Raw genomic sequence first — 25,824 nt, forward strand, 5'->3', positions numbered from 1 at the left:
AATGTGTCTGTTTGTAGGCCAACAACAACTTAAAATTGGGGATGGTGATTCCCCACCAGTTCTTTCATTGTTCAGAATAATTTCAATATCCTGGTCTTGTTGTTGTTGTTTCCATTTGAAGCTAAAATTAGTCTTTTCAAAGAAATTCTATTTTCTGTCCCTTAGGGCAGTTTGGTAAAATCTGCCACTGTGTTCTAACTACCTCAGTACCATTTTGGACAGTATGCTCAATTGGGAATGGCAGGTAAATAAGTTAGATCCTAACAGCAGGGCTCATAAATCTAATGCAGGACAGACCCCCAGAGCCTAGAAAGATGGGACACAGAGGCTCCCGTCTGAAATGCAATGGCCTGGACCCTGCTAGTTCTTTAAAGAGGCTGTCCCAGAATCTAAGAGCCTCTTAGAGCCAGACACGGGGAACTGTGTCTGGGTTTAAGACTTAGATCTGCCGATTGTAGTTGTGTGATCTTGGGTGAATTCCTTAACCCTTCAACTGGGGATTAGGGCAGCATGCCCTGTTCCAGAATGTTCTGAGGGATTAAATGAAAAACTATATGTAAACCCCTTAATCTGCTGCTGGTTTCTTAGTGAGCACATGGTGGATGGGGAGGCATCATTTGAAGACCCCAGCAGTTGAGCTTACTGGCTGACCTCCTGAAAATACTCCAAAAGGGATGTTTCCCCTACAAACAGTTCTGGAGGCTCCAGACACTTATTTATTTTTATTTTGTTTTTTGAAGACAGGTTTCTCTGTGTAGCCCTGGCTGTCCTGGACTCGCTTTGTAGACCAGGCTGTCCTCAAAACTCACGGGGATCTGCCTGCCTCTGCCTGGGATTACAAGCGAGCGCCACCATGGCCTGTTTCCAGGAGCTTTTTAAACACTGCCTCTGCTGTAGTCCGGGATGTCTCCCAACAGTCTGCTCTGAAGCAATGATACAAATGCCCCCACCCCCAGGTGCAGGTGTCAGCTAAGATGGCTGGGAGAGGTGAAGACCCGTAACTGATTCCTCTGTGTTCCTACAGACTGCTGATGGGCTATGACTCAGCTGTGAGTGGGAATCCCTTCCCCACCCCATTTCCTGTACTTTTGTCAATATTACCAATTTCACCTCCCTGTATCTGGGCTCCTCTTTATATAAAGGATAAACTGTGAAACTACATAAAGCGCTCACTCAGCACAGAAGCTGGTGAACGGAATGAGCTGGGTTCCTAACAGCGCTGGCTAACTAGTCTCTCTGTGTACAGGGGCTGGCAAGTTAAGGTAAAACCTGAGCTAAAAAGTCATGGGGTCACGCCCTCTGGCACACGGAGGAGTATACACCTTCCTTTAGCAACATTTCAACTGGGCTTATTGAGCTGTGGTTCAGTTTACCTGTTCAGTCTAACTTAGTCAAAGTTAGAACGAAATCATTAATTTCAACTTCCTTTAGGAAGAAAGGTAAAAAGAACGGACTTTTTGGTGTAAACCTTCAGAAAGCAGCAACTGGACAAAAGTGGCACAGGGAAAAGACGCTATGTCTGAGGAAGAAACTGCCCTGTACCGGGCGAGGCTGCCCTTCTGTTTGCCGTGACCTTTTGGTTTTCAGGCATAACTCAAGAACACGCCTCCCTCCCACGTTTCTTTGGAAGCCTGTGTTTAACCACAACCATTTACTGCCATTGGAAGGAAGAATTTTAGTCACTAAAGAGCTTAAATCTTGGTTGTCCCCTCACTTTCCCAGCGGAGACTGAAAAAAATCTGTAACCAGCAAATTTGCAAAACAGCATTACATTACTCAGCCTCTTGAAAGGCTCCAGGTAGACTCATTTTTTGAATTATGATTCACCGCCGCTTCTTGTTTTGATGGAACAGGAAGACGGAGCTGTTAGAAGCGGTGATGGCTAACATTATGTTGATGGCTAACTTTATGTTTGAACTCTCTTTGCTTAAGATGACTATAAAGCGATAAGCATGGCGGCGCAAGTCTTTAATCCCAGCAGCGGGGAGGCAGAGGCAGGCGGATCTTGACTTAGAGGTCAGCCTGGTCCACACAGGGAGGCCAGGACAGCCATGGCTCTGTTACACAGAGAAATCCTGTCTCGAAAATCAAAGAGAGAGAGAGAGAGAGAGAGAGAGAGGAGAGAGGAGAGAGGAGAGAGGAGAGAGGAGAGAGGAGAGAGGAGAGAGGAGAGAGGAGAGAGGAGAGAGGAGAGAGGAGAGAGGAGAGAGGAGAGAGGAGAGAGGAGAGAGGAGAGAGGAGAGAGGAGAGAGAAGAGAGAGAGAACTAGAACTATAAGGCAAAATTAGAGCAATTAGGGCTGCAAATGTTACGGGCTGCTAAGGGTTTTTGTTGTTCGACTTCTGTAAACGCCCTTGGATGGGGACGAACTGTGACTTTGTATTCTCTGCCTTATAAACCCGTGGCTGAGGTGGCTGGGTGCTGCATTAGGGAATCCCGACCCGGCGCCGGTATCTGAAATAAAAGCTTGTCCTTGGTTAAAAAAAATATCTCAATAGTCGCACTGGTGGGTGACTCTCCGACCAGACCGGTAACAGGAGCCAGCCCGGGAGAGGGGCCCGCGCCCTGCAGGCTCCGAGGCGGCGGTGGTCCTCCTCGGCTGACGCGCAGGTGGGATTTCCCGGCGCCATCTTAAGGAGAAGCCGACCGCGGCAGCGCCTCGGCAGTGGAGGGGCTCCAGCGGGACAAAGAGCGGGGCAGGGGGGACCACCCGCTCCCCTGCCCCGGCACACCGGGGGGGGGGGGGTCACGTGGCCGGGGCAGCGGGGCCATTGGTGCAGACCCCTCGGGTTACCGTCACCCTCGGAGCCCCAGGGGTCCCCAGCGTGGCCCGGGGAGGGCTGCAGGCGTCGCGGTGGGAGAGGGGAGGCGCCGAGGCCCGGGCCGCGGGGTCTCCGAAGGTGTGCGGGGGGTCGCGGGGCCGCCGGCTCACGCTACGCCCTTCCCACAATGCAACTCCCTCCGCGGAGGCCGCGGCGTCCCCCGGGGGAGAGCCCCCTGCCGCCCCCCGGCCGAGCGAGCCCCCCGGGGCGCGGGCGCGGCGGCTGGGCCCCCCGGGAGCCGGGCGGGCGCGGGCAGGTGCCGGGCGGCGCGCAGCCTCCGTGCGCCCGGGCGGCCCCCGCGGCCCCGGCCCCGCCGGAGCCTCCTCCCGCCGCGTGGCCGGGCGCTCGGGCCGGCCGGGGCCGGAGGCCGGAAGGCGCGGCGGCCGGCGGCATGGGCCCCTCGGCGGCGCTCGGCCGCGCGCGGCTGGGCTCGGCGGAGGCGCCGCCGGCCGCGGAGGGACCGGCGCTGTGAGGAGGCCCCGCGCTCCCGAACCCCGGACTGCCGCGCCCCGCCGCAGCCCCTCCGCGCCGGCCGGCCGCGCGGATGCAAGTGCGAGGCTGGCGGGCAGAGTGCGCGGGGGAGGGGGGACTCTGATGCAACCAGCCCCGGGAGGAGGAGGAGGAGAGGAGGAGGAGGAGGAGGAGAGCCGCGGCCACGCCACTCCGCCTGAAGGTCGCCGGCAACCCGGCCCTCACCTTCCTCCGAAACCCGCCACGCGGATCCTCCCCGCCCAGCCCCGCTGACGAGGGGCCACCTCTCCCCAGCCAGACCTTGACACAAAGGACGTCGCGCCGCCGCGGACGGCCCGGGAGGGCGGACACTTCGGCGGCGCCTCTCCCCTTGGTTATTTCTCGAGGTGAGCGCGGCGGAGGGAGCGGCGGCCTGGAGGGAAGGGGAGTTCGGGGCTGGAGGGGAGGCGGTAACTCCGGGCTAGCCTCGTGCCGGGGCCCTTGCCCGGACGCGGGGCGCCCCACCGGGTCTCACCGCGGCGGGACCGCGCCTCACTTTCGGGACCTGTTTTCATGGCGGCGGAGCGCGGTTCCATTTTTTTCGAGGTTTGGGGACCGAGCGTGCGATGGGAGGGAGGGAAGGGTACACCGAGGAGCGAGTCGGTGTGCACGTTGGGGACCGGCGGGGCGGCGGAGCCTCCGGGCGCCGTAAACAGGTGCACGTTGCCTGCCCGCGCCTCCGCGGGTTCGGCCCCTGTCTCCGCTCGGATTAGCGGGAGGATGCTGGCAGTGAGTCACCCGACTCTCCCGCCCCGGAGGCTCTCTCCGGAGCGAGGAGCCCGTGATAGGCTACTTCCTTCTCGAGAGCGGGGTCCGGTGGGGCGGGAGAACAAAAGGCCACCGCTTGCGCACGGAGCCCTGCGCCCCGGCCTCCCCTCCCCCGCACCTGGCCCGAAACGCTGCGGCAAAGGGCTTTTGCAGAACTGGCCGGCTGCTCGCGGGGAGGAGGAGGGGGCCGCCGCGATCGGCGCTCGGTTCCCGGGGCATCTCCCGCCGCCCGGTGCCAGGCCCGACGGTGCTCGCGCCAGACACGAGTGCCTATGGCGGCAAAAGGAATTTCGCGGTAAGCGCGTCACGCCGTGGACCGCCTTTCACGAGCTGCCTCCGGCCGGGGAAGCTGGCGCTTCCTCCAGCCCTTTGTGTCTCGCTCTGCGGCGTGGACCCGGGCTTTCGCTGGCCTGTTCCATCAGTGGAGAGCACGCCGGCTTGGGGATCGCGCCCTGATCTGAGACGGGAGAGAAGGTGTGGTACGCGGGAGAGGAAAGGACCCACTGCTGGGGAACGGTACGCATTCGCTAGATTTGACAGCTCGGCACGGTTTGTTTGTTTGGTTGGTTTTTTTCCTTTCATGCTTAAAAAGAATATAATAGGGAGGGGGAGGATAAATGTGTGGTTTGCAGAACGCAGAGCCAGCGAGGCTGTAGTTTGTCACCTTGATAGAAGAAACAGTACTGCAACTCGTGCTTTTTCTGACGTCAGAAGGACGGCGGAAATAAAACCTGAGCTGGCTGGCCTCATTGTCACATAACTCAGCCGGCGGGAAGCTGGCAAGTCCCGCCGCCGATCTGGTACGGCCTCCTAACCTCTCCCTTAATTGACTTTGCTGTTCAGTTACTTAGTTCTCAGTGTGTGGCCGAAAGCAACGGAAAAGCGGCCTAGTTTGATTGAGGTTTTAATCTTAACAGGACCTTAGAAATTTTCTTTTAAACTAGGTGTTGAATTATTAGGGAGTGGTTGTGTAGCAGGCAGCGACTCATCAGACCGGGGCCTGGCTCCATGTCCATTCTCACCGGGAAACACACTACGGATGAACGCATACAGAAATGCCAGGTGCTCAGGCCGTGAAGAAATGAGACAGAGTCACATGAGAGCGGAGGCTGCCTGAGATAGGGCGACCCGTTAGGAGGGGCTGTGTGTGGGGTGGCAAGTGCCTGTCTTTCTTAATGAGAAGACTCGGTTATCGGAATAATTGGGGGAAGACTGTCAGAAGAAACAGCACTTCCCGCCCCCCACCACTGTAATTCAGCAGATACAGAAAGTAGACTTAAGGATACTTTGAATCTTTAAACTTTTGCTGCTCGTGTACTTTAGTTTTTTTTTTTTTTTTTTAACCTTGCTTCATGAATCCGTGAAGGAGGGGGCAGCAGACCTGAGAGGCTTGGCGCCTGCCACTGTGCTCCCGCTTTCCTCCTCTAGTGTGTGTGGGGGGGTGGGACAGGAGTTGCTCAGTTCTTGCTGGACTGTGACCTTGGCAGTTTACCCAGCCTTTCGCCATACTGTTGATCCTCTCTTCTTTCCCGTATCCCATCCATCTGACCTCTTCCCTGAAGTTTGCAACATTGCAGTCCTTATGCTCAGCTCTGCTTCCTCTTACCACAGTCCCCACTTTGAGCAGCCATCGGGGCCATTGATAATGCCCCTCCTTGTCCTCTTGTCTGCATCGCCAAATGTGCAAACCCATCGGGTAGATTGCTTTCGTGTGGGAATTGTGGGGTGGGGAGTGCCCCAAATTGTCCATGGGTGTGGGAGGAAGATGCAGGCATGCTTAGGAGCCAGCGTAACAGCGGCCCAGTTGTTCCCTCCCGAGTTAAATGCTGCCGCCCTGGCTCAGTCTGCGCACATCCTCCAGTCTTACGTTTTATTGTTTTTTAAACAGTTTATATTTTATTGTAAGTCCTCGCTCCCCAGTGAGTTTCCACTTGCCCACAAACAGTCTGAATTCCTTTGCCAGGTACCCAGAACCCTCAGTCTGACTCCCCACCTCTTTCCATCTCTCCCCCAAGTGACAATCTCTTTCTCCCAGGGCACACTGCAGACTGCCCCCCACCCCCACCTTAGTTAGTGGTTATGTGGCCCCCAGACTAGGCCGTCTACTGAAGTCTTGTGTATTTTCGACAGCCTCGCTCAGGCGCTGTTCTTCTGCCCCTTAGAAGTACGGACTGACTTAGTGCCACCTTGTGTGGCATTTTCATAAGATGTTTCACTCTCGGTGTCATTCTGACTCCACGTGGCAGGACATAGATGGTGAGGCTTAGCCTGCAGATCAGATCCGCACACCCGGCAAACTGTTGGATTTCTCTGAGCTTCAGGATCTCCCTTCCCCCACCCCACTTATTAAATGATGATGGTTATTGAGTTATCCTAGAAATTTAATTAAGATGGTGGATGTGAGGTTACTCACGTTCTCGTCTGTACAATTTGATGGCTTGGCTGTTGTTTTTTCTGGTTATAATGGGTTTCCAGCCAAGAGTTGGGTTACTGAGACGCATGGGTAGCATTGGGGGGCGGGGGATGGCCAAGTGAGAGACGCCCATCCAGTTAGGTTGTGGTGACCTGTGGGCAGCTCAGTCAATAGGTAGCGGCTTCACCCTCTCCATCCAGAGCTGGGAAGAGGGATGAGAGCCAGTCGGGAGAGTCTTTGAACAAGTCTGGGCTAGCCAGTATGCCACAGGCTAAGCTCACTGCCAATGGCAGGCTTGGAGAAGATCTTTTTAGTGATCCTCAGCCCGGGTCCCCAGCAGGCTCTACTTGTGTCTGCCAGTTTACAGATTCCATCTCCCAAGAAAAGATTTAGATAGATCAGACAGGAGAATGAGAAGGACACAGAGCTCCAAGCAGACAAAACAGTGGCAGGTGATTCCGTTGTGGTTTAGACTTAAGGCAGAGCACGCAGAGCATCAGAGATTAACCGAGGGCGCCTGCGTGGCCTGACGGAAGCTTAGCAACCTGAAGCTTTGAGCTTGACTGACTTTTCCCTTCCATCTTACTAAACTGTCCAGTTGGCTGGCGTCATGGGGCCGTGGCCTCGGGTTACAACGTGTGGCCTGTATTTTCCCAGGCCTGGAGGCCCTCCCCGTGAGGCAGCCAGGATCACATGAAGATGTAATGTGAGGCCCTCGGTTTCCATCTACTGCAGCGACGAAGGAGGCTGGAGAGGAAAAGGAAAGGGGTAGGCGGAGGCCGAGGTCGGGAAGGAAGAGGGGCCGATGGGAAAGGGCAGAGCTGAGGAAAGTGGGCCGTAAGTTGTCCTTGTCCATGTTGTGATTGCAAACTGCTACCTAGGGTCTGAGTGAGCTTGTGAGCACGAGCACGTTTTGTGTGAGTTACACTTTTCTTTTAAAAAATATTCGGAGTTAACTGCTGGATAGAAATTAGGATGTCACCTCACACACGACTTTCTAGAATTCCTTTAAAAAAATGTCGGTGGGTGTGGTAGTGCATGCCCTTAGTTCCAGAACTCTAGAGACAGTGAGTTCAAGGCCAGCCTGGCTTACATAGTTGATTCTGGGCCACCCAAGGCTACGCGGTGAGACCCCATCTCAAACAAAACAAAGTCCTTATTGGGTTTATTCCTTCTGCTGGTTGGAGGGATCTGAGTAAGACCCGTGTTCTCCAGGTCTGTGAGCCTGTGCTGTGTTGCTCATCCGTCCTGCCTGCCTAGAGACACTAGCTGCATTTGATCTGAGCCTTTAATCGCAATCTGTAGATCTTAGGGCTGGCTCCTCACTAAAGTCCTTTGGAAAGCGTTTAAAGTAGGCATCGTTGGATCCCATCCTAGACCCTTGGTGCACGAGGTCACTCTTTATCTCTGATTTTAAGTTTCCTGGGTGGGCCCATGTCCAGTTAGAAGGACAACTCCTGGTCTTGAGTCAGCTGCTGAGAAGGTGTGCCCATAGGGACATCTGCTTAGTTGAAAGGAGAGAGCATGAGAGGGCATCAGTTCATTCAACCTCCAGAGACCCAGGCAGGAAAGAGGAATTATTTGATTTCTGTGCCATCCTGTGATTTTTGAATGACAAAGTCTCTTTGGGACTTTCTTCTCTTCTCAAATTGAGGTACAAATTTAAAGATCCCCTTGTTTAAGTGGTCTGCTTTTCACATGCCAAGCTCTGGCGCTTTTAATCCCAGTATATTTGTGTTCTTCCTAGGGCATTTTGTTAGGACTTGACTGTCAGCTCAGCTAGGGGTTAAATACAGCAGAATTACTGCCCACTGCTCTTAGTACAGAGTGTTCAAAGTTGTTTTTGACTCCTTACGTTTGTAGTGATTCTAGAAATCCACTCACAGATAATGATCGTTTTAGCCGTATTAATATTCACACCAGTGCACTCACTGTTCTCATTAAATTAACCTTTAAGTGTTTATTTTTATCATTTTTGTTTAACAGTAGTATAGCATCTGTTTTCTTACATCCAAAGCTGTATAACTTGGCTTCTGAAGTTCCTATCTCACAGAAATCAGTGTCATCTTGGAACACGTAAATGTGGATATTAATTCATAGATATCATAGCCTGGGCATATGGAAAGCAGAAACGTGGGTGATACTGTAGGGACCAGAACAGTCATGCAGTGGAGCAGATATCGGACATGGAGGGTAGGATGGGCTATGGGTAGTCGGTTCTAGAATTCAGTGGCTAGCCGCCATGTCCCCAGCAACTGCTGGTGCTTGCCCTGGGTGAGCGCCACTCTATCAGCGAGCTGCCATTTTGAGCCAGATTCCACCCCCTCGATTTGTAGGTTTAGTGCCACTTTTAGCCTTGCCTACCAGAGGCCTGTAATGACCCCTCATATGTGATAGCCAGAATGTCTCTAGATTTACTTGGCTAAATATCTCCTGATGGGCAAAACTGCCCCCAATTGAGACAGACAGTGTTGATGCTCTTCCTTCTCTGAACTCTTAGGAACCATACAGAGGATCTTAAACATTCCAGGGCCATGGCAGGATATGATCAAAATACCTGCAATGATGCTGGCCTTTTAGATGTATTTCCATACCCGCCTCAACCAGGTTCAACCTAAAGGAAATTGTGTGCAAGTCCGTGAAGCTGAAACAGGGCTATCAGTGCTGCTCAGACTCCCGTTTCTATTTCTCCATTCTCGAGAAATTGTGTGTGTGTGTCTGCAGACCTAGCTTTAGAGAAACTTCCATCATCTCGAGTGTTAACCAATGTCTGCTCTGCTGTGTACCTATGAAGTCTGTGTTACCTTGGTAACCTCTCTCCTATAAAACTGAAATTGCAAAACAAACAAACAAACAAACATTATTAGAATATCTGAGTCCTTGGCCTAAGCCAGGTAGTCTGCATAACAGGTATGTGTGAAATCATCACAAATAAATAACCACTGATGGTCACTAGGAAAGGTTTTAATGGAAGAAGTTGGCTTGAGGTTCTTAGAAACAGCAAACAACACAGGATTGAAAATAAGGTCATGTTCAGCCTGCACCGGTGGGATGGAAAGTGGGGGAGGGCGGACAGGACCAGCAGGAGCTTCGTCACCCTTGCACACCTTTGGAAGAGAAAGATACAAGGCAAATGTTTTCCGGAAGAATTCCTTTAGACAGTTGGGAGAGCAGAGGACTCCGAAAGTGGTGTGGAGAAGGTGGCATGGCAGAGTTAGGGTTGTGAGACTGTAAAGGATGGAGGGAAGGAATGGGACAATATGAAGGAAAACTGGCAGGACTTGGAGACTGCTTCACTACCTTGTTTTAAAGTGTTGGCTAGGTTGGAAGTTTGGCTGAAGTCAGATGTGTTCAGCTTCCAACCTTCGGTGGCTGTTGGGAAGGCAAACATCCGAGTGGACAGGTCTAGCAGGCAGCCAGAGACTTAAACAGAATGTATGGAAATTTCTGAGCAGGAAGGATAGATCTGCTCTCCTTCCTGCTCATTCTCTCTTACAAATAAAACAAAACCAAACCATGTTTTGTGTTGAGGGACATGAGCATTTGGAAGGGCAATCCCATGTTTCAGTGTAGCAAAGGAATTCTAGTCTAAAATGAAAGCCTGGGAGAGGAGCTCTGAAAGATGCTTATGGGATGAAACCTTATACTCGGTGGGAAGATGTGCAGAACTGGAAGAGCAAAGTGAGAGGATCACCCTTGCACTTAGGACAGACAGGGGAAGGCAGCTAGTATGCAGCTGAAAAGCAAGTAAGAAGGAGGTAGGGAGGGACAAGTTGAGAGATCAGGAGTCAAAGAGAATGAAGGCTGAGGGAAGCCGGTTGCCTTGATGAGGAGAGCCATTTTAGCTTCCGGGAACTATGAAGGCACCGTTAGTAGCTGTGGTGCGTGGCTAAACCCTGGCATTTATGACTGTGCCCAGCGGCTTATGTCAGCACAGCTGTAGCCATCTGGGAAGCGGAGTCTGAATTGAGAAAAGGCCTCCATGACACTGGAGTGAATTCAGGCAGGTCTTTTGAGCATTTTCTCTTTTCCTCTCTTTCTCTCCTTTTGTTTCCCCCCTTTTGTTTTTTTTTTTTTAAGACACAGTTTCTCTGTGATAGCATTGGTTATCCTGGAACTTGCTCTGTAGACCCGGCTGGCTGGCTTCACACTCACAGAGATCCGTCATCCCTTGCCTCCTCCCAAGTGCTAGTATTAAAGGCATGCGCCACCACCCATTAATTAAGCAAGCATTTTCTTGATTAATGATTGATGTGGAAGGACCCAGCCCACTGTCCAGTGCCACCGCTGGACAGGAGGCCCTGGGTTATGTAAGAAAGCAGGCTGAGGAAGCAGTAGAGAGCAAGCCAGTGAGCAGCCTTCCTCCACAGCTTCTGCTTCGGTTCCTGCCTCTAGGTTCCTGTCTTGAGCTTCTGTCCTGACTTCCCTTCATGATGGATTGTGATCAAGACATGTACGCTGAAATAAAAGCTTTTCTCCTGGAGTTGCTTTCAGTCGTGGTGTCTTATCACAGCAGCAGAAACTCCGCCTGAGGCGAGGACTGTGTGTCTGGGTAATAGTGGAAGCCCATGTACTGGATGGGGAAGCCAGGCGAGAGAACTTCACCTGGCCTCACAGCGCGCCTTCATGGTAGAGCCAGAGTTTGCCGGTCAGTCATGGCGTTAGGGGATCGTGAAGACGAGGGCAAGTATCTCAGGTACTTGAGAGGACAGAGAGGCTGTGGACAGGCGCACACACGGTCAGGTGTTCCGAGAGTGCTGAGCGGAAGCCAGGATGCCAGAAGGGATCGTGGGCACATGGTGTTGGTGAAGCTACAGCTGTTGGCATTGGCTGATCTGGGACCTTAGACAAGAGGAAACGGCCTGCGATCTGCTAGCCGTCACCCCACTCTTCTGCTACCGAAGACCATTTTCATTATTCTCTGTCTCCGGGGGCTCCCAAGATTCAAATCTTTCAATTGTCAACATTAAGCTTTTAATTGAAGTACTGTACACATCTTAATATGTAGATCTTTGTTCTGTTTACACTTTGTGTGTGGGTGTGTGTTTTACTGTTTCCACATCCAACCATCCGTGCCCAGTTCCGGGTTTTGTCCTGGCTGTTAGAATGATGCTGCAGTGAACATGGGAGCACAGACATCCTCAAGAAGGGGTGATTTCATTTCCTCTGGGTGTGTGCCCAGAAGAGGGATTGCTGGGTCAGATGGTGGCTCTATTTTTAATTTCTTTAGGAATCGCAATGTAAGTTTCCACCGACAGTGTGCAAGGACACTCTTTCTCCATACCCTCACCGACTCTCTTGAGTTTTTGTGGAGCACCGCCCTAAATGGGTGTGAGGTTGTAGCTTCCTGTGGTTTTGATTTGCATCTCTGATTACTAACTAGCAGCGCTGAGCACTTTTCATGTATCTGTTAGCTCTCGGCCTGTCCTCTTTGTTTTGCTAACACTTCCTCCAGCTCGCCGCTGACTTGGCTGCTGTGGTCCATTCAGGAGTTGAGCCAGAACATGGGAGATCATAGTGGTTCTTCGTAATAACAACAAAGCGGCAGGACTGGAGAGACAGCTTAGCAGTCAAGAGTACTGGCTGTACTTCCACAGGACCCATGTCCCGTTACCAGCACCCACGTGGCAGCTCCCAACCGCATGCAACACCAAGCTAGCCAACCCACCACGTAGTGTTTGCAGCAAGCGCATCAGTACTGTCCGCACTGTGAGGAGCGTCCCGTTCCGAGGTCTCAGACACGCAGTTCAAGTCCTGATCCCTGGCTCCGATTCATCTCTTTCCCCTTTTCTTTTTCCTCGCTTCATTTCTTCCTCACACATACTGTATAGACATGTATTTCTGAAACCTTCCTGGATTTTGTCTTTGTTAGTTTGATCCCCCTCGTGCAAAATGTCTCCTGCTATGCCAACATCCTATATGGGATGGGATGGCCTTGCTTGCTTAAACAGGTTCGGGGCGACTTAAAGCCAGACAGGATTGTCTGTAGATCCCTCCCCTGCTACGTGACACAGTGGTTTGTGTTTCAGTTTGGGGCTGTGCTAAACTGTACCTCAAGAACAGTGCCAGACGACGGTAAGGATCGGAAGCGTTCTGTGCTGAGCAGGCTGTGATTTGCAGGCCTTAGACGGTGAGCTGCGGAGACTGCAGTTAGGTTAGCATTAAGATCGTCGTATGGTGCTTTTTATTTCATTAACCGTATAGTCTGGTTATTGCGTGCGCGCGTGCGCAGGTGCAGGTATGTGTACGTGCCTGTGGAAGCCGAAAGTTTACCTCGGGCGCTTTTTCATTTCCCACTTTATAGTTTTTAAAGAGTAATGTACGTGTTCATTTGCACGTGTGTGTGTGTCTCTGTGTGTGTGTGCACCACACATGCCACAGCGAGCATACAGATGTCAGAGACAGCTGGTGGGAGTTGGCTGTCTCCACCCACCATGTGGGTCCCCAGCCTTGAACTCGGGTCATCAGGCTTTGATGCCAAGTGTCTTAACCCACTAGTTTGACCCACTTCCTGTCTTTGGACCATCTTGTTTTTTGAGACAGGGTCTCTCACTGAACCTAGAATTTACTATTTCCACTAAACTGGGTACCAGCGAGCCCCAGTCATTTCCTCCCTCTGGGCCCAATGCTGGGGTCACAGGGAAGCTGCCAGGCTTTGACCCGGGCACTGGGGACCTGAACTTGGATCCTCATGCTCATGCAGCATGCTCTGTACTGACCAAGTGACCTCCTCAGACCCTGATGACCCCTCCCGCCATTTATTTTGAATGATTGTCTCTCTGTAGTAGCTCAGACTGGCCTCACACTCACTAGCCTTCTTTCTTAGTGTCTCCCAAGTTCCAGATTACACAAGTGTGCAAGTGCCTTAATTGCTGATAATTGCTTATCTTTCTGGGAAACTATGATTTTGTTTGTTTGCTTGTTTCTTAAATCCAGCCTGTTCTTCCTATCTCTGTCGACTGGTGTGTGTGACTTCCACTGAGATTCTCAGCTCAGGCCCCATCCCTCCCTGTCCGTCTCTGCGCCAAGCATCTGGCTATCGGCAGGTATGGTGTGGGTGCCCATCCCTGGGCCATCGAGCCGCTAGCCACCCAGTAGCCGAGATCATGTAGCTGTGTGTTAGTTGATGGTACTCAGGGTGATAGAGTAGACCTTAAATGGAAATCAGTATACTTTAAAAAGTCAAACCCAAGCATGATAACGCACATGTGTAATGTCTGCACGTGGAAGGCAGAGGCAGGATTTCAAAATTCAAGGTCAGGCGCAGGCAGCCCAGACTGCATTTGACTGTTGCAAAGCAAATCAACAAAACCCTAAAAACACACAAAGAAAACCTTTTAAGGCATGTATGAGTCCCATTTTCTTGCACATGTACATTTTCTTTCCTTTATTTGGCAGCGATTTTAAAGGGGTGCTTGAATGAGGTATCTTATCTCCATAGAAAAGTCTGGAAAACGTACAGTGATTCGCCCACAGTGATGCTCACTGCTTGTGAGAGAACAGAGAAACCTTTGACACATTTTCCTCCATTTATAAGATGCTGTTTCTCACAAAGCCTGCACGATTAGCGAGGAACTGACCTTTGGTTTTGCATTTGCATATGGTCTGTGTGCTTGTGTCCGAAGGCCTGTAAAAGTGTGTACACAAATTCTCACTCGAATGCATGTGGATGCCAAAGCTCAGCCTTGAGTGTTTTCCTCAATCTGTTTTCCACGTTAGTGCGTGAGGCAGATTTTCTCACTGAACCTGGGACTCACCAGTTCAACCAGGTTGGCTGGCTGGGTTGTTGCAGGGATCCACTTCTCCCCGTCCCACCCCCAGCTCTGGGGTTCCAGTTACAAACAGTGTGTGCAGCTTTTTCGTGGGGATTCGAACTCAGGTCTTCATCATTTACTCCTGAGCCATATCCCCAGGACCAACAGCTTAGAAAAACATTTCTGTCCTTTAGCGCCCTTACAGTCTGGTGCTCAATGAAAAGAGTAGGTTAAAAACAATCTTAGCTCTGCAGTGTTAAACCAAAAGGGAAGTTGTGGGGGTGGAAAAGGAGACAAGAAAGAAAAAAGAAATGAAAACGAGGAGGAGAAAGTGAGGGAGTCTCAGCGGCCTATTTTTAGGTGGTGGAATTTCTGTTGTTTGTTCTAGAGCCTCTCTGTCAAGTGTGTGTTACTCTCAGAGAAAAATGAAGATTCATGGTCCAGTCCAAATAACTTTCTTATAACACTGTCTCAGGTCCCTGGAAATTTGGTATTTTCAACGTTTTTAAAACTTCCATCATCATCTAGTACTTAAATAAGTAAGTGATCATTTGGGCAGGAAGTATTTTCCAAGCTCAGCCTGAGTGAGATGAGGGGTTATGATGAACTTTCCTACCGTTTCTGTTTCTTCTCCAGAGTTCTTTTTTTATTCATTTATGTATTTATTTGAAGTATGTGAGTGTGCTATCTGCATGTACACCTGTGAACCACAAGAGGGCACCAGATCTCACTATAGGTGGTTGTGAGCCACACACACACACACACACACACACACACACACACGAAGACTCACTTGAGCATGCACTCACTGTCATGTGCACATGCACACACAGATGCATGCGAAAGGTTAACTTCAGACCATAGACTCCAGACCTCTTCTGTTCGTAGAAAATCCCCACCTGGTACCCTGTTACCTTCTACTTTGGAGCGAGGAAAACTCCTCACCAAGATTAGAAACTTCACCCCCCTTTCTCACCTCAGCCGCCTGTGGGGCAGTTTTAGAAGCAAGAGTCAATGTCATGAGTCTAGAAGTTACCCAGCCTGCTCTCTGGTCCAGTTTTCACTAAAGGAGGCTCAGAGGTGAGAGGGGTTCGGCTGCTTGAATGCACTCAGTCTGCACAGGAAAAGACAGGGTGACTGTTGCTGGGTGTGAAGACCCCTAATCATCAGAGCGGCTGGACCCGCTTGCCTGCTCTGGGCTTCCTGTCTTCCCAGAGGGGCCCAGAGCAGCAGGAGGGAGGGGCCTGGCCTCGGAGATGCAGGGCGTGCTGATGGTGTGGGAGTGTGATCACCTGACTCCAGAAAGCTTTCCTTCTAGACCTGGAGGGAAAGGATCGTTGTGGCTTCCATGTGCAAAGAGACTGTCCCTCAGATCTTGCCATCCTGGGGACGTTTGTGGGTCCGTGCTTCTCAGTGTGTGCCAGCTGTGACATGTCAGCTTTCCCTTAGCTAGGCTGCAGTCATCCTGGGGTATGCAGGATCAGCTGACAGGAAAGGTTCTCAAGGTGGTACTCCATAGAAAATCTGTTTCTTTGTATTAACTTCTCTAAACTCCAGTTTTGTGGGTTTTTTACATTTATCAAACTCTTTAAGAGTTTCCTATGTTAGTATTGTTACTTACGTAATTTCCGCCCCACCCTCTCTCCCTGGAACTCCTCTCCTGTCCCTTACTCCTCAAATGTATGATAACCTCTTTAGTTATTACTTTATACACATACATGCGAATATAAATACAACCTCCTGTGTCTGTTTAGTGTCACTCATGTGTATGCCTTTGTGGCTGACTACTGAGATCGGATGACCTTTGGGAGGGGACACTTGTCCCCGGAGGAGACTGGTTTTTTTTTTTTTTTTTTGCTCACTCAGTAGCCATTATTGGTTTGTAGCTCTTCGCCTAGGCCAGTGGTTCGAAACCTGTGGCTCACGACCCCTTTGTGGGTTGAACGACCCTTTCACGGGTGTTACATATCAGATGTCCTGCTTATCAGATATTCACGTTACAACTCAAAGCAGCAAAATTAACAGTTACGAAGCAGCATCGAAAATAACCTTATGGTTTGGGGGTCACCACAACATGAGGAACTATATTAAGGAGTCACAGCGTTAGGAAGGTTGAGAACCGTTAATCTAGGCCTTAGATTCTGGTGTTATGTCTTTTTGATGTGTTGTGCCGTTCCAAGATGTCCTTGAAGTGACACTTGAGACTAGCCTAGTGAGGGAGCCATGCTTCTGTGAGCTTCCTTCTGTGAGCTCCTTTCCATTGTGCAAAGCCCCCTCCTGTCCACAGGCCTGGCCACGACCCCTGCTTTGGCCTCGCATTTCAAGTTTCATTTACCTTTGTGGCGTCCTTCTGATTTTTGATGCTGTGTCCCCAAATTCCTTCCTGTACATCCCGGTCCATATGAGGCCGTGAGCGTCTCTCATCTCTGATGAGGAAATAGAGGAGCAGGTGGATTAACCGAAATCCTCTGAGTATGAGTTCTTAATTCCCTAATTCCCTGACATAGAGTGATTTCATTGAAGAGATTGATTTAATCTCTTGCAGTTGACGTATAAACTATTTGCTAAATTCCACGATAAAATTTGTCCCGGTTGTAGGCTGGTCCGCGGTGATGACATTTACTGAAGATTTGCATTGTCATCTAACTGAGCGTGCTTGTACCTTTGGCCTGTACCCCTGTGCCCTGGGAGCAAGCTCGTTAAAATCACCAAATCATTTTCGTTTAATTGGTTGCTTATTAGGTTTTAAATCTTCTGTTTATGGTTGGGGACATGCAGCACACACGTGGAAGTCAGAACCACAGGAGCCGGTTCTTTGACTGTAGCATGTGGGTCGTGGGAACTGGGCTCAGGTACTTAGGCTTGGTGGCAGGTGCCTTACCTGCTGAGCCGTCTTGCCGGCCCTTCGCTCTTATTTTGAACACAAGTTCATGAATGAGTATGTATGTTGCCTGCTGCTAAAGTGAGGTTTCTCTAAGTGTGGGCATGAAGGTTGTGGGATGGGACTCTGTAGTTGAAAATGGAGCAAAATGTACAAAACACGTAAAAATTTGAGGTAAGTGTTTTGTTTTCTAGTAGCAAAAACCTAGAAGTGGCATTTTCGCTACATTTACTATTTGTTTGCTCTTTTACAATGGTTCATGTGTCCTCGGTGCTGACCTCCATCAATTTAGTCATCATTTTGCTGTGTTTTTAGGGGTCTCGGACATCTGTGCTTGCTGCTGCCTGCTTCTGAAGACCCTGGGAACAGAAGAAACTTGGGCTGATTTTTTGGCTGTGGACGCCTGAATATGATGCATTTCAAAAGCGGCCTTGAGTTAACGGAGCTGCAGAACATGACAGTGCCCGAGGATGACAACGTCAGCAACGACTCCAACGACTTCACTGAGGTGGAGAACGGCCAGATAAATAGGTGAGTGCCTTTCCCCAAGGGCCGCCCACTGCGAGAAGGACTCCAGAGAACGGCTCTGGCCTTCAGTTCTTGTGGCGGATTATTCATTTACTGAAGTTACGCTGCGTTTGAAGATGCGATTTGAATTTCTGACGTGACATCTGCTGGGCATAGTCTGGAATGGCAGATGAGGGGGACAGGAAAGTAATTTATTCATCCTCTCAGAACTTTGAGTCGAGTCTAATGAAAATGTATACATACGTTGGACTCCAGCCAGCCCAGACTCCTCAGAGCTCCGTGCCTGGGAATTAGACCACGGAGTTTCGTCACATCTCAGATCCAAGTGTGTGCTGTAACCATTGCTACGCATTTTAATTGAGAAACCATCCAAGTTGCATTTGCATGTTAGTACAAGTGAGTAAAAACCACAAGGTTTCATTATTCTGAACATCATTTGAAGTATGGATTTCAAATGATAATAGTGATCAATAGGCCCAAATGGGAAAAGTCTCTGTGAAAGACTGTGGGAGAGAAGTAGTCCATGGGGGGAGGGGGGAGAGGTTGGTGAGGGACAGAAAAAAAGGAATGGGAGGAGGGAGTAGAGAGCAGGGAGGGGAGAGGGCTGGCCTCGAACGAGCCCTTCCCCCTCTTGAGTCTGAGATATCTAAACTACCAGGACAGAACCAAATGTAAACTACCAGGACAGAACCAAATGTGTTGGTTTTAAATTATTTGAGATCACCCTGGGACATGGGAACTTTTCATCCAGCGTTTATGGATTCTTAGCAGGAAGCCTGCCCTCTGCAGGAGTCTGGTAGAGAGCAGTGCCTGCAGTTAAAATTAAGAAATTTTACTTGGGCCTGTGTGATGTCTTGGTAGGAATGCAGAGGTCAGGGGACAACCCTCGGGAATTGGTCTTTTCTTTCCAACATGTGGATTCCAGGGATCATGGTCAGGTCTGGTGGCAAGGGCCTGTTACCACCGGGCCATCTCACCAGTCTGTTCGAATGGCCTGTTAGAGTGTTGTCAGTGCCACACTTTCTACAGCCACCAGGAAACAGGGATGAGGAGGATAAGAACATAGTCACAAGCAGGCGTCCTTGTAGAGATCATCTCTGACAGTGTGAAGTACATGCTGATACAGCATGCCTGGGACAGCCCAACCCAGGACTGTCATTATTCACACAGTTCCCAATCCTTCCCACAGGGAAGGTTAAGCCTCTAATATATCACTTCCTCCTTACTGCCCAAGTGTGTTTACAGTGCTAGGTTTATTTTCTTTTTATTGGAATCGAATTTACTTGATTCTTCCACTTCTTTGAATGATAATAGTAACTTCCATTTTTTTCTTTTCTCTTCAATTATATATATGCGAGTGTCTATGTGGGAGTATGTGCCCGTGGGTGCAGTTGCCTGTGGAGACCAGAAGAGGGAGTCAGGTTTCCTAGAGCTGGGGTTATTAACCTGCAATTCTGAGCCTCATTACATGGGAGCTGGGAATTGAACTTGGGTACTCCAGAAGAGCGGCGAGCATTTTTCTGGCCTTATAACTGCCATTTATTATTATTGTTGTTGTTGGTGGTGGTGTTGTTGTTAATTATTATTATTTTGAGACAGGGTCTATTTATGTAGTCCTAATTGACCTGGAACTCTGGAACTAAGTAAATTAAGCTGGCCTCGAACTCACAGAGCTTAAATCCATTTCTTGAATCCAAGTGTCTTGCTTATACTGTCATGGATCACTCAAAGCAAACATCCTGCAAATGAGAGAAAATTTGCAAACCAAGGCACCATCCCGGCCAGTCTAAATCTGTCACTCTGTCCTTCTGTTTGATACAATGCTCGGCCCCTGGTTGAAAGTCTGGGTTTTAATAGTTCCATGCTGTTTGTGTGCTGTGCTCTTGGGCTGTTCTGTAGTCACCGCTGACCTCCACCTCAGGGTGGTAAGTAGGACATTTTGATTTTATAACAAAGCTACTTTCTTAAAGCAGTGTTTGAGAAGTGTCTGCGTCAATAAAACTGTCGCCCTCTCCCTTTACTGAGCACTTTCTTCTTCTCCGCCCCACGGAGTAATGACTTCCTTTCAGCTGTAATGGCAGCTGTTCTTGCTGGCCTGAGTGTGGTGAAATGTCTGTAGGTCACCCAACCGTGTCCAGAAGACTGAGCGCACATTCCCACTCATGTGCCTTTTCTCGTCACTCCTGTCATTATGTATTATGAACCAGGAGCAAGGCTTGATTAAGCTTCATTTTTAAAAGCGCTTGCTGTCATTATTATTATACCCAGAGTCAACTTGAGAGAGCCTTTGAAAAGTTATGCTTGCTTTTTTTTTTTTTTTTTCCTAATTTTTCTGTGCTTTCGGGGAAAGCACATCAGAAAATTCTTTTGTTGCCTCTGTGCTTTACAGGGCAGGTCTCCTCTGCCCTGTGGTCAGTGGAGTTTGGCGCCTGATACGGTTTCTTCCCCCTCAGTCTCTCAGGCTTCTCGTTTCCTTCTCTTTACGTGCCTGCCGATGTCCTCTCCGTGTGCCCTGGTCTCATTATACATGTGTGAGTGTGTGTGTGTGTGTGTGTATACCCCCATATAAATTATTTATTTTATGTATTATTTATACATTTTTATATAACATATGTTTTGAGACAAGAGACTTGCTCTATAGCCCAGGCTAGCTAGAACTCACTGTGTAGCCCAGGTTGGCCTGGGTTGGAACTCAGTTCTCCCAACTGAGGGCTAGTGTTACAAACACCACGACACTGGCCTTGATCCCTTTTTATCTGTTTCTTCTTCCCTTCCCTCTAGTGCTACAAATACCAGACACTGGCCTTGATCCCTTTTTATCTGTTTATTCTTCCCTTCCCTCTCTGCACACAGTATCTACACATCAGGGAAAGGACTGGGTACCAGCATTTAAGTTCAACAGTTTCACTCTTCCTCATCTCCCCATATTGTCCGTCTGTAGACCAGGCACCACAGTGCAAGGATCCCGCTGTAGAGAGTGCAGTCCAAAGACTCTTTCTTTTTGCACAACACGTCCTTAGCCGGTCTGCTCCTTTCCTTCTAATTTCAAATAAAACCTCTGCCTTGCTCGCTGCTTCTCACACTGTGTGTGACTATGATGCCAAAGTCCATTTTAAAGGCTTTGTCACTAAATCATTTGTGGTAGGCTTTTTTTCATGGTTTTATTCGCAGAGCAGTTGACTACTTGATGGTCTATCAAATTTCACTTTATGGGTACAGACTGACCCAGTGTGTAAACTCTTTTTAATAATAAGTTTGTCGTCTTAAGATCACTTGTCAAAGATACCTTCTCCCACAGCACTTTTTAAGTCAATAAAAATAAGTTTTATGTCAGTTTCAGTGCCAGAGGTCAGTGATTTTAAGCAGCCAATTGCCTTTTTAGAAAAACGGTGAGATAAAACGCATGGTGGAAGCCGCCTGGCCTAGTTGTTTGAATGGAATTTTCCATTACAAAAAAAGAAAGGTTGGTTTCTCTTTCCCTTTTTTCTTAAGTTTACAAAGTAAAGATTTTAAAACCAGAGAGAAGAAAGAGCAATAAAGAGAATAAAGGGACTTTTAAAATCACTTCACTCTAGAACTGTGGTTCTCAACCTTCCGCATGCTGCATCCCTTTAATACCGTTCCTCATGTGGTGACCCCCAACCGTAAAGTTATTTTTGTTGCTCCTTCATAGCTGTAATTTTGCTATTGTTGTGAGTTGTAATGTGAATAACTGATATGCAGGATATCTGATATACGACCCCTGTGAAAGGGTCACATGACCCCACTTGGGGTCGCCACCCACAGGTTAAGAACCACTGTTCTGGAGCCTGCAATGCTAACCATGATAACTGGAATTTGACACCCACATGGTTGAAGGAGAGAAACAACTACCAAAAGTTGCCCTCTGCCCTTCACCTGCCAGCACACACAAGTGTACTTAGGTGCTTCCATCTTACATAACAAATAAATAATAAATGAATGAAATGAAATACTTCCGTCTTACATGGCTAAATTTCCCTGCAGCCTAAGGTGGTTCCTAATGACTAATTACTAATGGAAGCTGCTTGCTTAGTTAGTAGAAGGCTCCTCTGAGTGGCCGTGTACCCTTTGGGAGTTAGGCAACCCTGAAATGGTCTGATGCCTTGATGAGCTTAGGGCACCGTGTGTGCTACAGGTAGTAAACGGGTCAGAAAACTCAGTTCACACTGGAAAGTCAGGACACTTGTGAGAGTTTGAGGGGTCAGAATTGGCTGGTGCAGACATCAGGCAGGCGACACTCTGGAGAGCAGATTCCGGCTGCTGCTCTGTTTTTGGCTTTTACTTGTCTTCATTACAGCCACAACCACACTTAGGAGGATCCTTTTGAGCCACAGCAGGAGAAGCTGTGATTGGAACACTGAGGCAAAACCAAATTCAACATTTGAAATACCCAGTGGAGAGGTCAACTGTGGTGGTTCAACTGAAAATGACCCCCAACAGGCTCATATGTTTCAAAGCTTGGGCTTCCAGTTGGTGGAACTGTTTGGGAAGGATTAGGAGGTGTGGCCTTGTTGGAGGAGGCGTGCCACTGGGGCTGGGCTTTGAGGTTTCAAAAGCTCACACCATTCTTGTTCTTTGCTTCATGCTCTTGACTGTGGCTCTGGGTATAAGCTTTTGGCTGTTGCTCCAACACTCTGCCTGCCTGTTTGCTGCCACAGTACCTGCCACAGTGGTCCAAGTTACGTGCTTTCTTTTATAAGTTGCCTTGAACTTTTCACAGCATCAGAAAAACACAACACCAGCAGAGAGTCTTGAGCAGTCTACAGTCCTGCCACAGTGAGTGAGGCAGGAGAGACAGAACCATTTGAAAATTTGTATCATTTTTCCTGTTCTTCTGAGGCCTCAGAATCCAGCCGCCTCACTAGTGTGTTTGAGCCTGTCAACAGTGCCTCCTCTCAGCACACTCCTGTTTAACAGGAGTTTGCTTACAATGCTATTTGTATATTGTGATGTAAATAAGTGATACGGAGGATATCTGATATGTGACCCCTGTAAAAGGGTCATTTGTGTCACCCCCACCCCAGGATTCTCTACCATCTCAGGCCACTCACCTCTTCTCTGCCCAGATGACCTCTGCCATCAGCTGCAGGCTGGAACTACAGGCTTGGAACTAAGGTCTGCCCTAACAAAGCTGATTTATTAGTGCTTTGATTTATTTGGGAGAAAAGCAAAGCTTTTTCTTTGCTTAAAAAAAAAAAATGGAAATTCTCCTCAGAAAACAAGCACCCTCCATAAGAAAGGCAAATGGGAGTCTCTCGGACCGGGATACCACATACCCAAGCTTGTCATTAAAATTAGCCTGGTTGAGTCTACTGAGTAGCAACATGTAAGCAGAAGTCTTTTATTTGGACACGCCCGGCTTCTGCTTCAGAGTTTGTGCTGCCTCACTCTACCTAATACTGCTTTTGACTTCTCTGGATTCTAATCTCATCTACACTTTGGACATTTCCATCATTCCTATATCAGTGTTAGCTGGTGTGGTCTTTTCTCCATTGGCACATGATCATTTGAGTTTCAGGAGACAGGTTTGTTCGTCCCCAAGTAGAGTAGGCTCTGCAGACTTGCATCTTCTAGCAAGCAACAGTCTGAGAGTAAATTTGTCGTATGTAGCAGCCTTTGCCTTATTCTAATAAAACAAACTTAGATAATAGCAGAAAGAACCAGGTTCTTTGAATTGACGATGAAAGGAGGAAGATAAATAAGATCATTACTACTGATACCTACAATTCGTTAAAAAAAAAAAAACTTTACTGTGAAATGTAGCATCATTTTAAAAAAGTGCATAAAATACTAAGCACAGTTTAAAGATGTTTCTTTAAATTAGATTCAGGTGGCTTTAAATTTACTAATGAAAAATTTACTGTGATTTAATCTGACGATGACCAGGTAATTGTATTTCTCTAGAATGTCTGTGTTAGACATGGTTTCTATTACTATGATGAAACACCGTGACTAAAAAGCAAGTTGGGAAGAAAAGGGTTTATTTGGCTTACACTTCCATATCACTGTTAATCAAAGGAAATCAGCATAGGAACTCCAACAGTGCAGGAACTTTGAGGCAGGAGCTGATGCAAAGGCCATGGAGGAGTGCTGCTTACTGGCTTGCTGCCCCTGCTCTTTTATAGGAGCCAGAACCCCCAGCCCAGGGATGGCACCACCCACAATGGGCTGGGTCCTCCCCCATAAATCGCTGATTAAGAAAATGCCCTACAGGCTGGCCTACAGCCCAGATCTTATGGAGACATTTTCTTAACTGAGGTTCCCTCCTCTCAGATGACTCTAGCTTCTGTCAAGTTGACATAAAACTAGCCAGCACACTGGCAAAAATTCACTCTTGAAACACTTTAGGAATATACAAGGCTCACACCTGTAATCCCAGCACTCAGGGAGGCAGAGGCAGGTGGATCACTGTGAGTTTGAGGCCCGCCTGGTCTGCAAAGGGAGTTCTACAGGACAAGTTCCAGGACAGCCAAGGCTACACACGTAGAAACCACCCTGCCTCAGAAAAAAAGAATACATACATATATATGTATATTCATTTGTATATATAAGTGTGTGTGTGAGTGTGTATACTCACTCACACAAGAGGAGCCAGAGAGATGGCTCAGTGGGGAATGGCATTTTCTGTGCCCAGCTGGTGACCCACGTTCAATCCCTGGAACACAGGTAAAGATGGAAGGAGAGAAGTGACTCCATATCATTGTCCTCTCACTTCACATGTACGCTGTGCCATACATGCCGTGGCACACAGGGACACACATGTACGTGCCTGCTCACACAAACAACAAAAACAAAAGATACAAGCATCAGTTTGTGAATAGTTTTGTTTTGTTTTTTTAACAAAAGCTCTTTTTTGTTTGTTTTTTTGTTTCTGTTTTGGTTTTTTTGAGACAGGGCCTCTCTGTGTAGCCCTGGCTGTCCTGGAACTTGCCCTGTGGACCAGGCTAGCCTCGAACTCACAGAGATCCACCTGCCTCTGCCTCCCGGGTGCTGGACTTACAGGTGTGTGCTACCGCCACTTGGCCCAGACACTTTCTTTTTATGGATTACAAGTTTATATTGTTCAACTCTGAAGTTAACCCCGAATGCACTGTGTGAGTCTTGAGACCACTTTACATTCTTCTGTGTCGCTATGTCTGCGTTGCATGCTGGGGTTTCTTCCACTGTCTGGACTTACCTGATCCCAGTTTATGCCGCTCCCCTTGGAGAGGGCTGACCTGTCGCTCACGGTTTGAGTTGAGTTTTGGACCTATTCATATTCCATCCTCCACAACTGCAGCGTGATAGTGCTCCTCCATTTTACAGATGAGAACTGTGAGGTCATGTGCCAGGCGTTGGCCCTAGTCAGAATCTGAATTCAAATTCTGAGATTGACATACTTTCTTAAATCTCTGGCTTTGGTTCTTAACTCTGGACTGTTTTCCCTATGGTGGCTTCCCAGTCTGGACCCTGATGGCCTGCAGATCTTCCGTAGTCCCCTGGGTCTGCTCCTGTGTCCTCCACAGAGCTGGTGCTGACTGGATGTTTGATGGTGAAATAGTTGCTGTCCTTTTTGTTAGGGATCAGGGTCTTGGCCCTATACTGTAGGGTCGGAGCTTAGGGGAACCGTGCCTCCAGGTTCTTTCCAGCACCAGATGCAGAGTAGTCTTGGTTTTATCTAGTTTTCTACTTAGCAAAAAGTCTGCATAGAAGCTAACTTGACATTGTGTGTGGTGTTTTAGTTTACACTGAAAATGATTCCAAATGCATAGCTTTTTATAACTGAGAGCAGTCCTTCATCTCAATCAAGATAAGCAACTATTTCCTTTGTGGATTGTAGAGTGAGAGATATAAAACTGAATGAGGCAAAGGACCTGCGTGGGAATGCTTAGAGTTTATTTGATAAGTCAGTAATGTTCGCTTGCGCATACACGCTCTCTCAGACACACACATTCACACACAGACACTGCGACCCACACACATTCACACACAGACACGTGGGGAGATGTTGAATACAGTGATTTTGGGCAATCAGCTGACAACTTCTCAAGTTTGTTGTGCCCACTGTGTTGCGGGAAATAAATCATTTAGTGTTGATATTGAGCTCAGAGTCACTAACATAAAGTTAAACATGTTCTGTGTCTTTCC

At 48.8% G+C, this 25,824-nt stretch overlaps 1 protein-coding gene across 3 annotated transcripts in view; it reads left to right on the forward strand.

Annotated features, from left to right (window-relative positions):
• The first annotated feature begins 2,436 nt into the window (after positions 1-2,436).
• The window catches only part of Slc38a1 (solute carrier family 38 member 1), a 64,110-nt gene continuing 40,722 nt past the window's right edge, over positions 2,437-25,824 (forward strand). Inside the window, exons 1-2 of one of the 3 annotated variants that reach the window (XM_060388744.1) lie at positions 2,437-2,610; positions 17,464-17,679. In XM_060388744.1, coding sequence (XP_060244727.1) covers positions 17,558-17,679 — 122 coding nt within the window. In that variant the 5' untranslated portion in view covers positions 2,437-2,610; positions 17,464-17,557. Of the gene's footprint in view, positions 2,611-3,464; positions 3,680-4,481; positions 4,617-17,463; positions 17,680-25,824 lie in introns of those variants that run through there. The other 2 variants (XM_021632832.2, XM_021632833.2) reach the window with 2 other exon arrangements.

The sequence above is a fragment of the Meriones unguiculatus genome, chromosome 8 (genome assembly GCF_030254825.1).
Source record: "Meriones unguiculatus strain TT.TT164.6M chromosome 8, Bangor_MerUng_6.1, whole genome shotgun sequence".
Lineage (NCBI taxonomy): Eukaryota > Metazoa > Chordata > Mammalia > Rodentia > Muridae > Meriones > Meriones unguiculatus.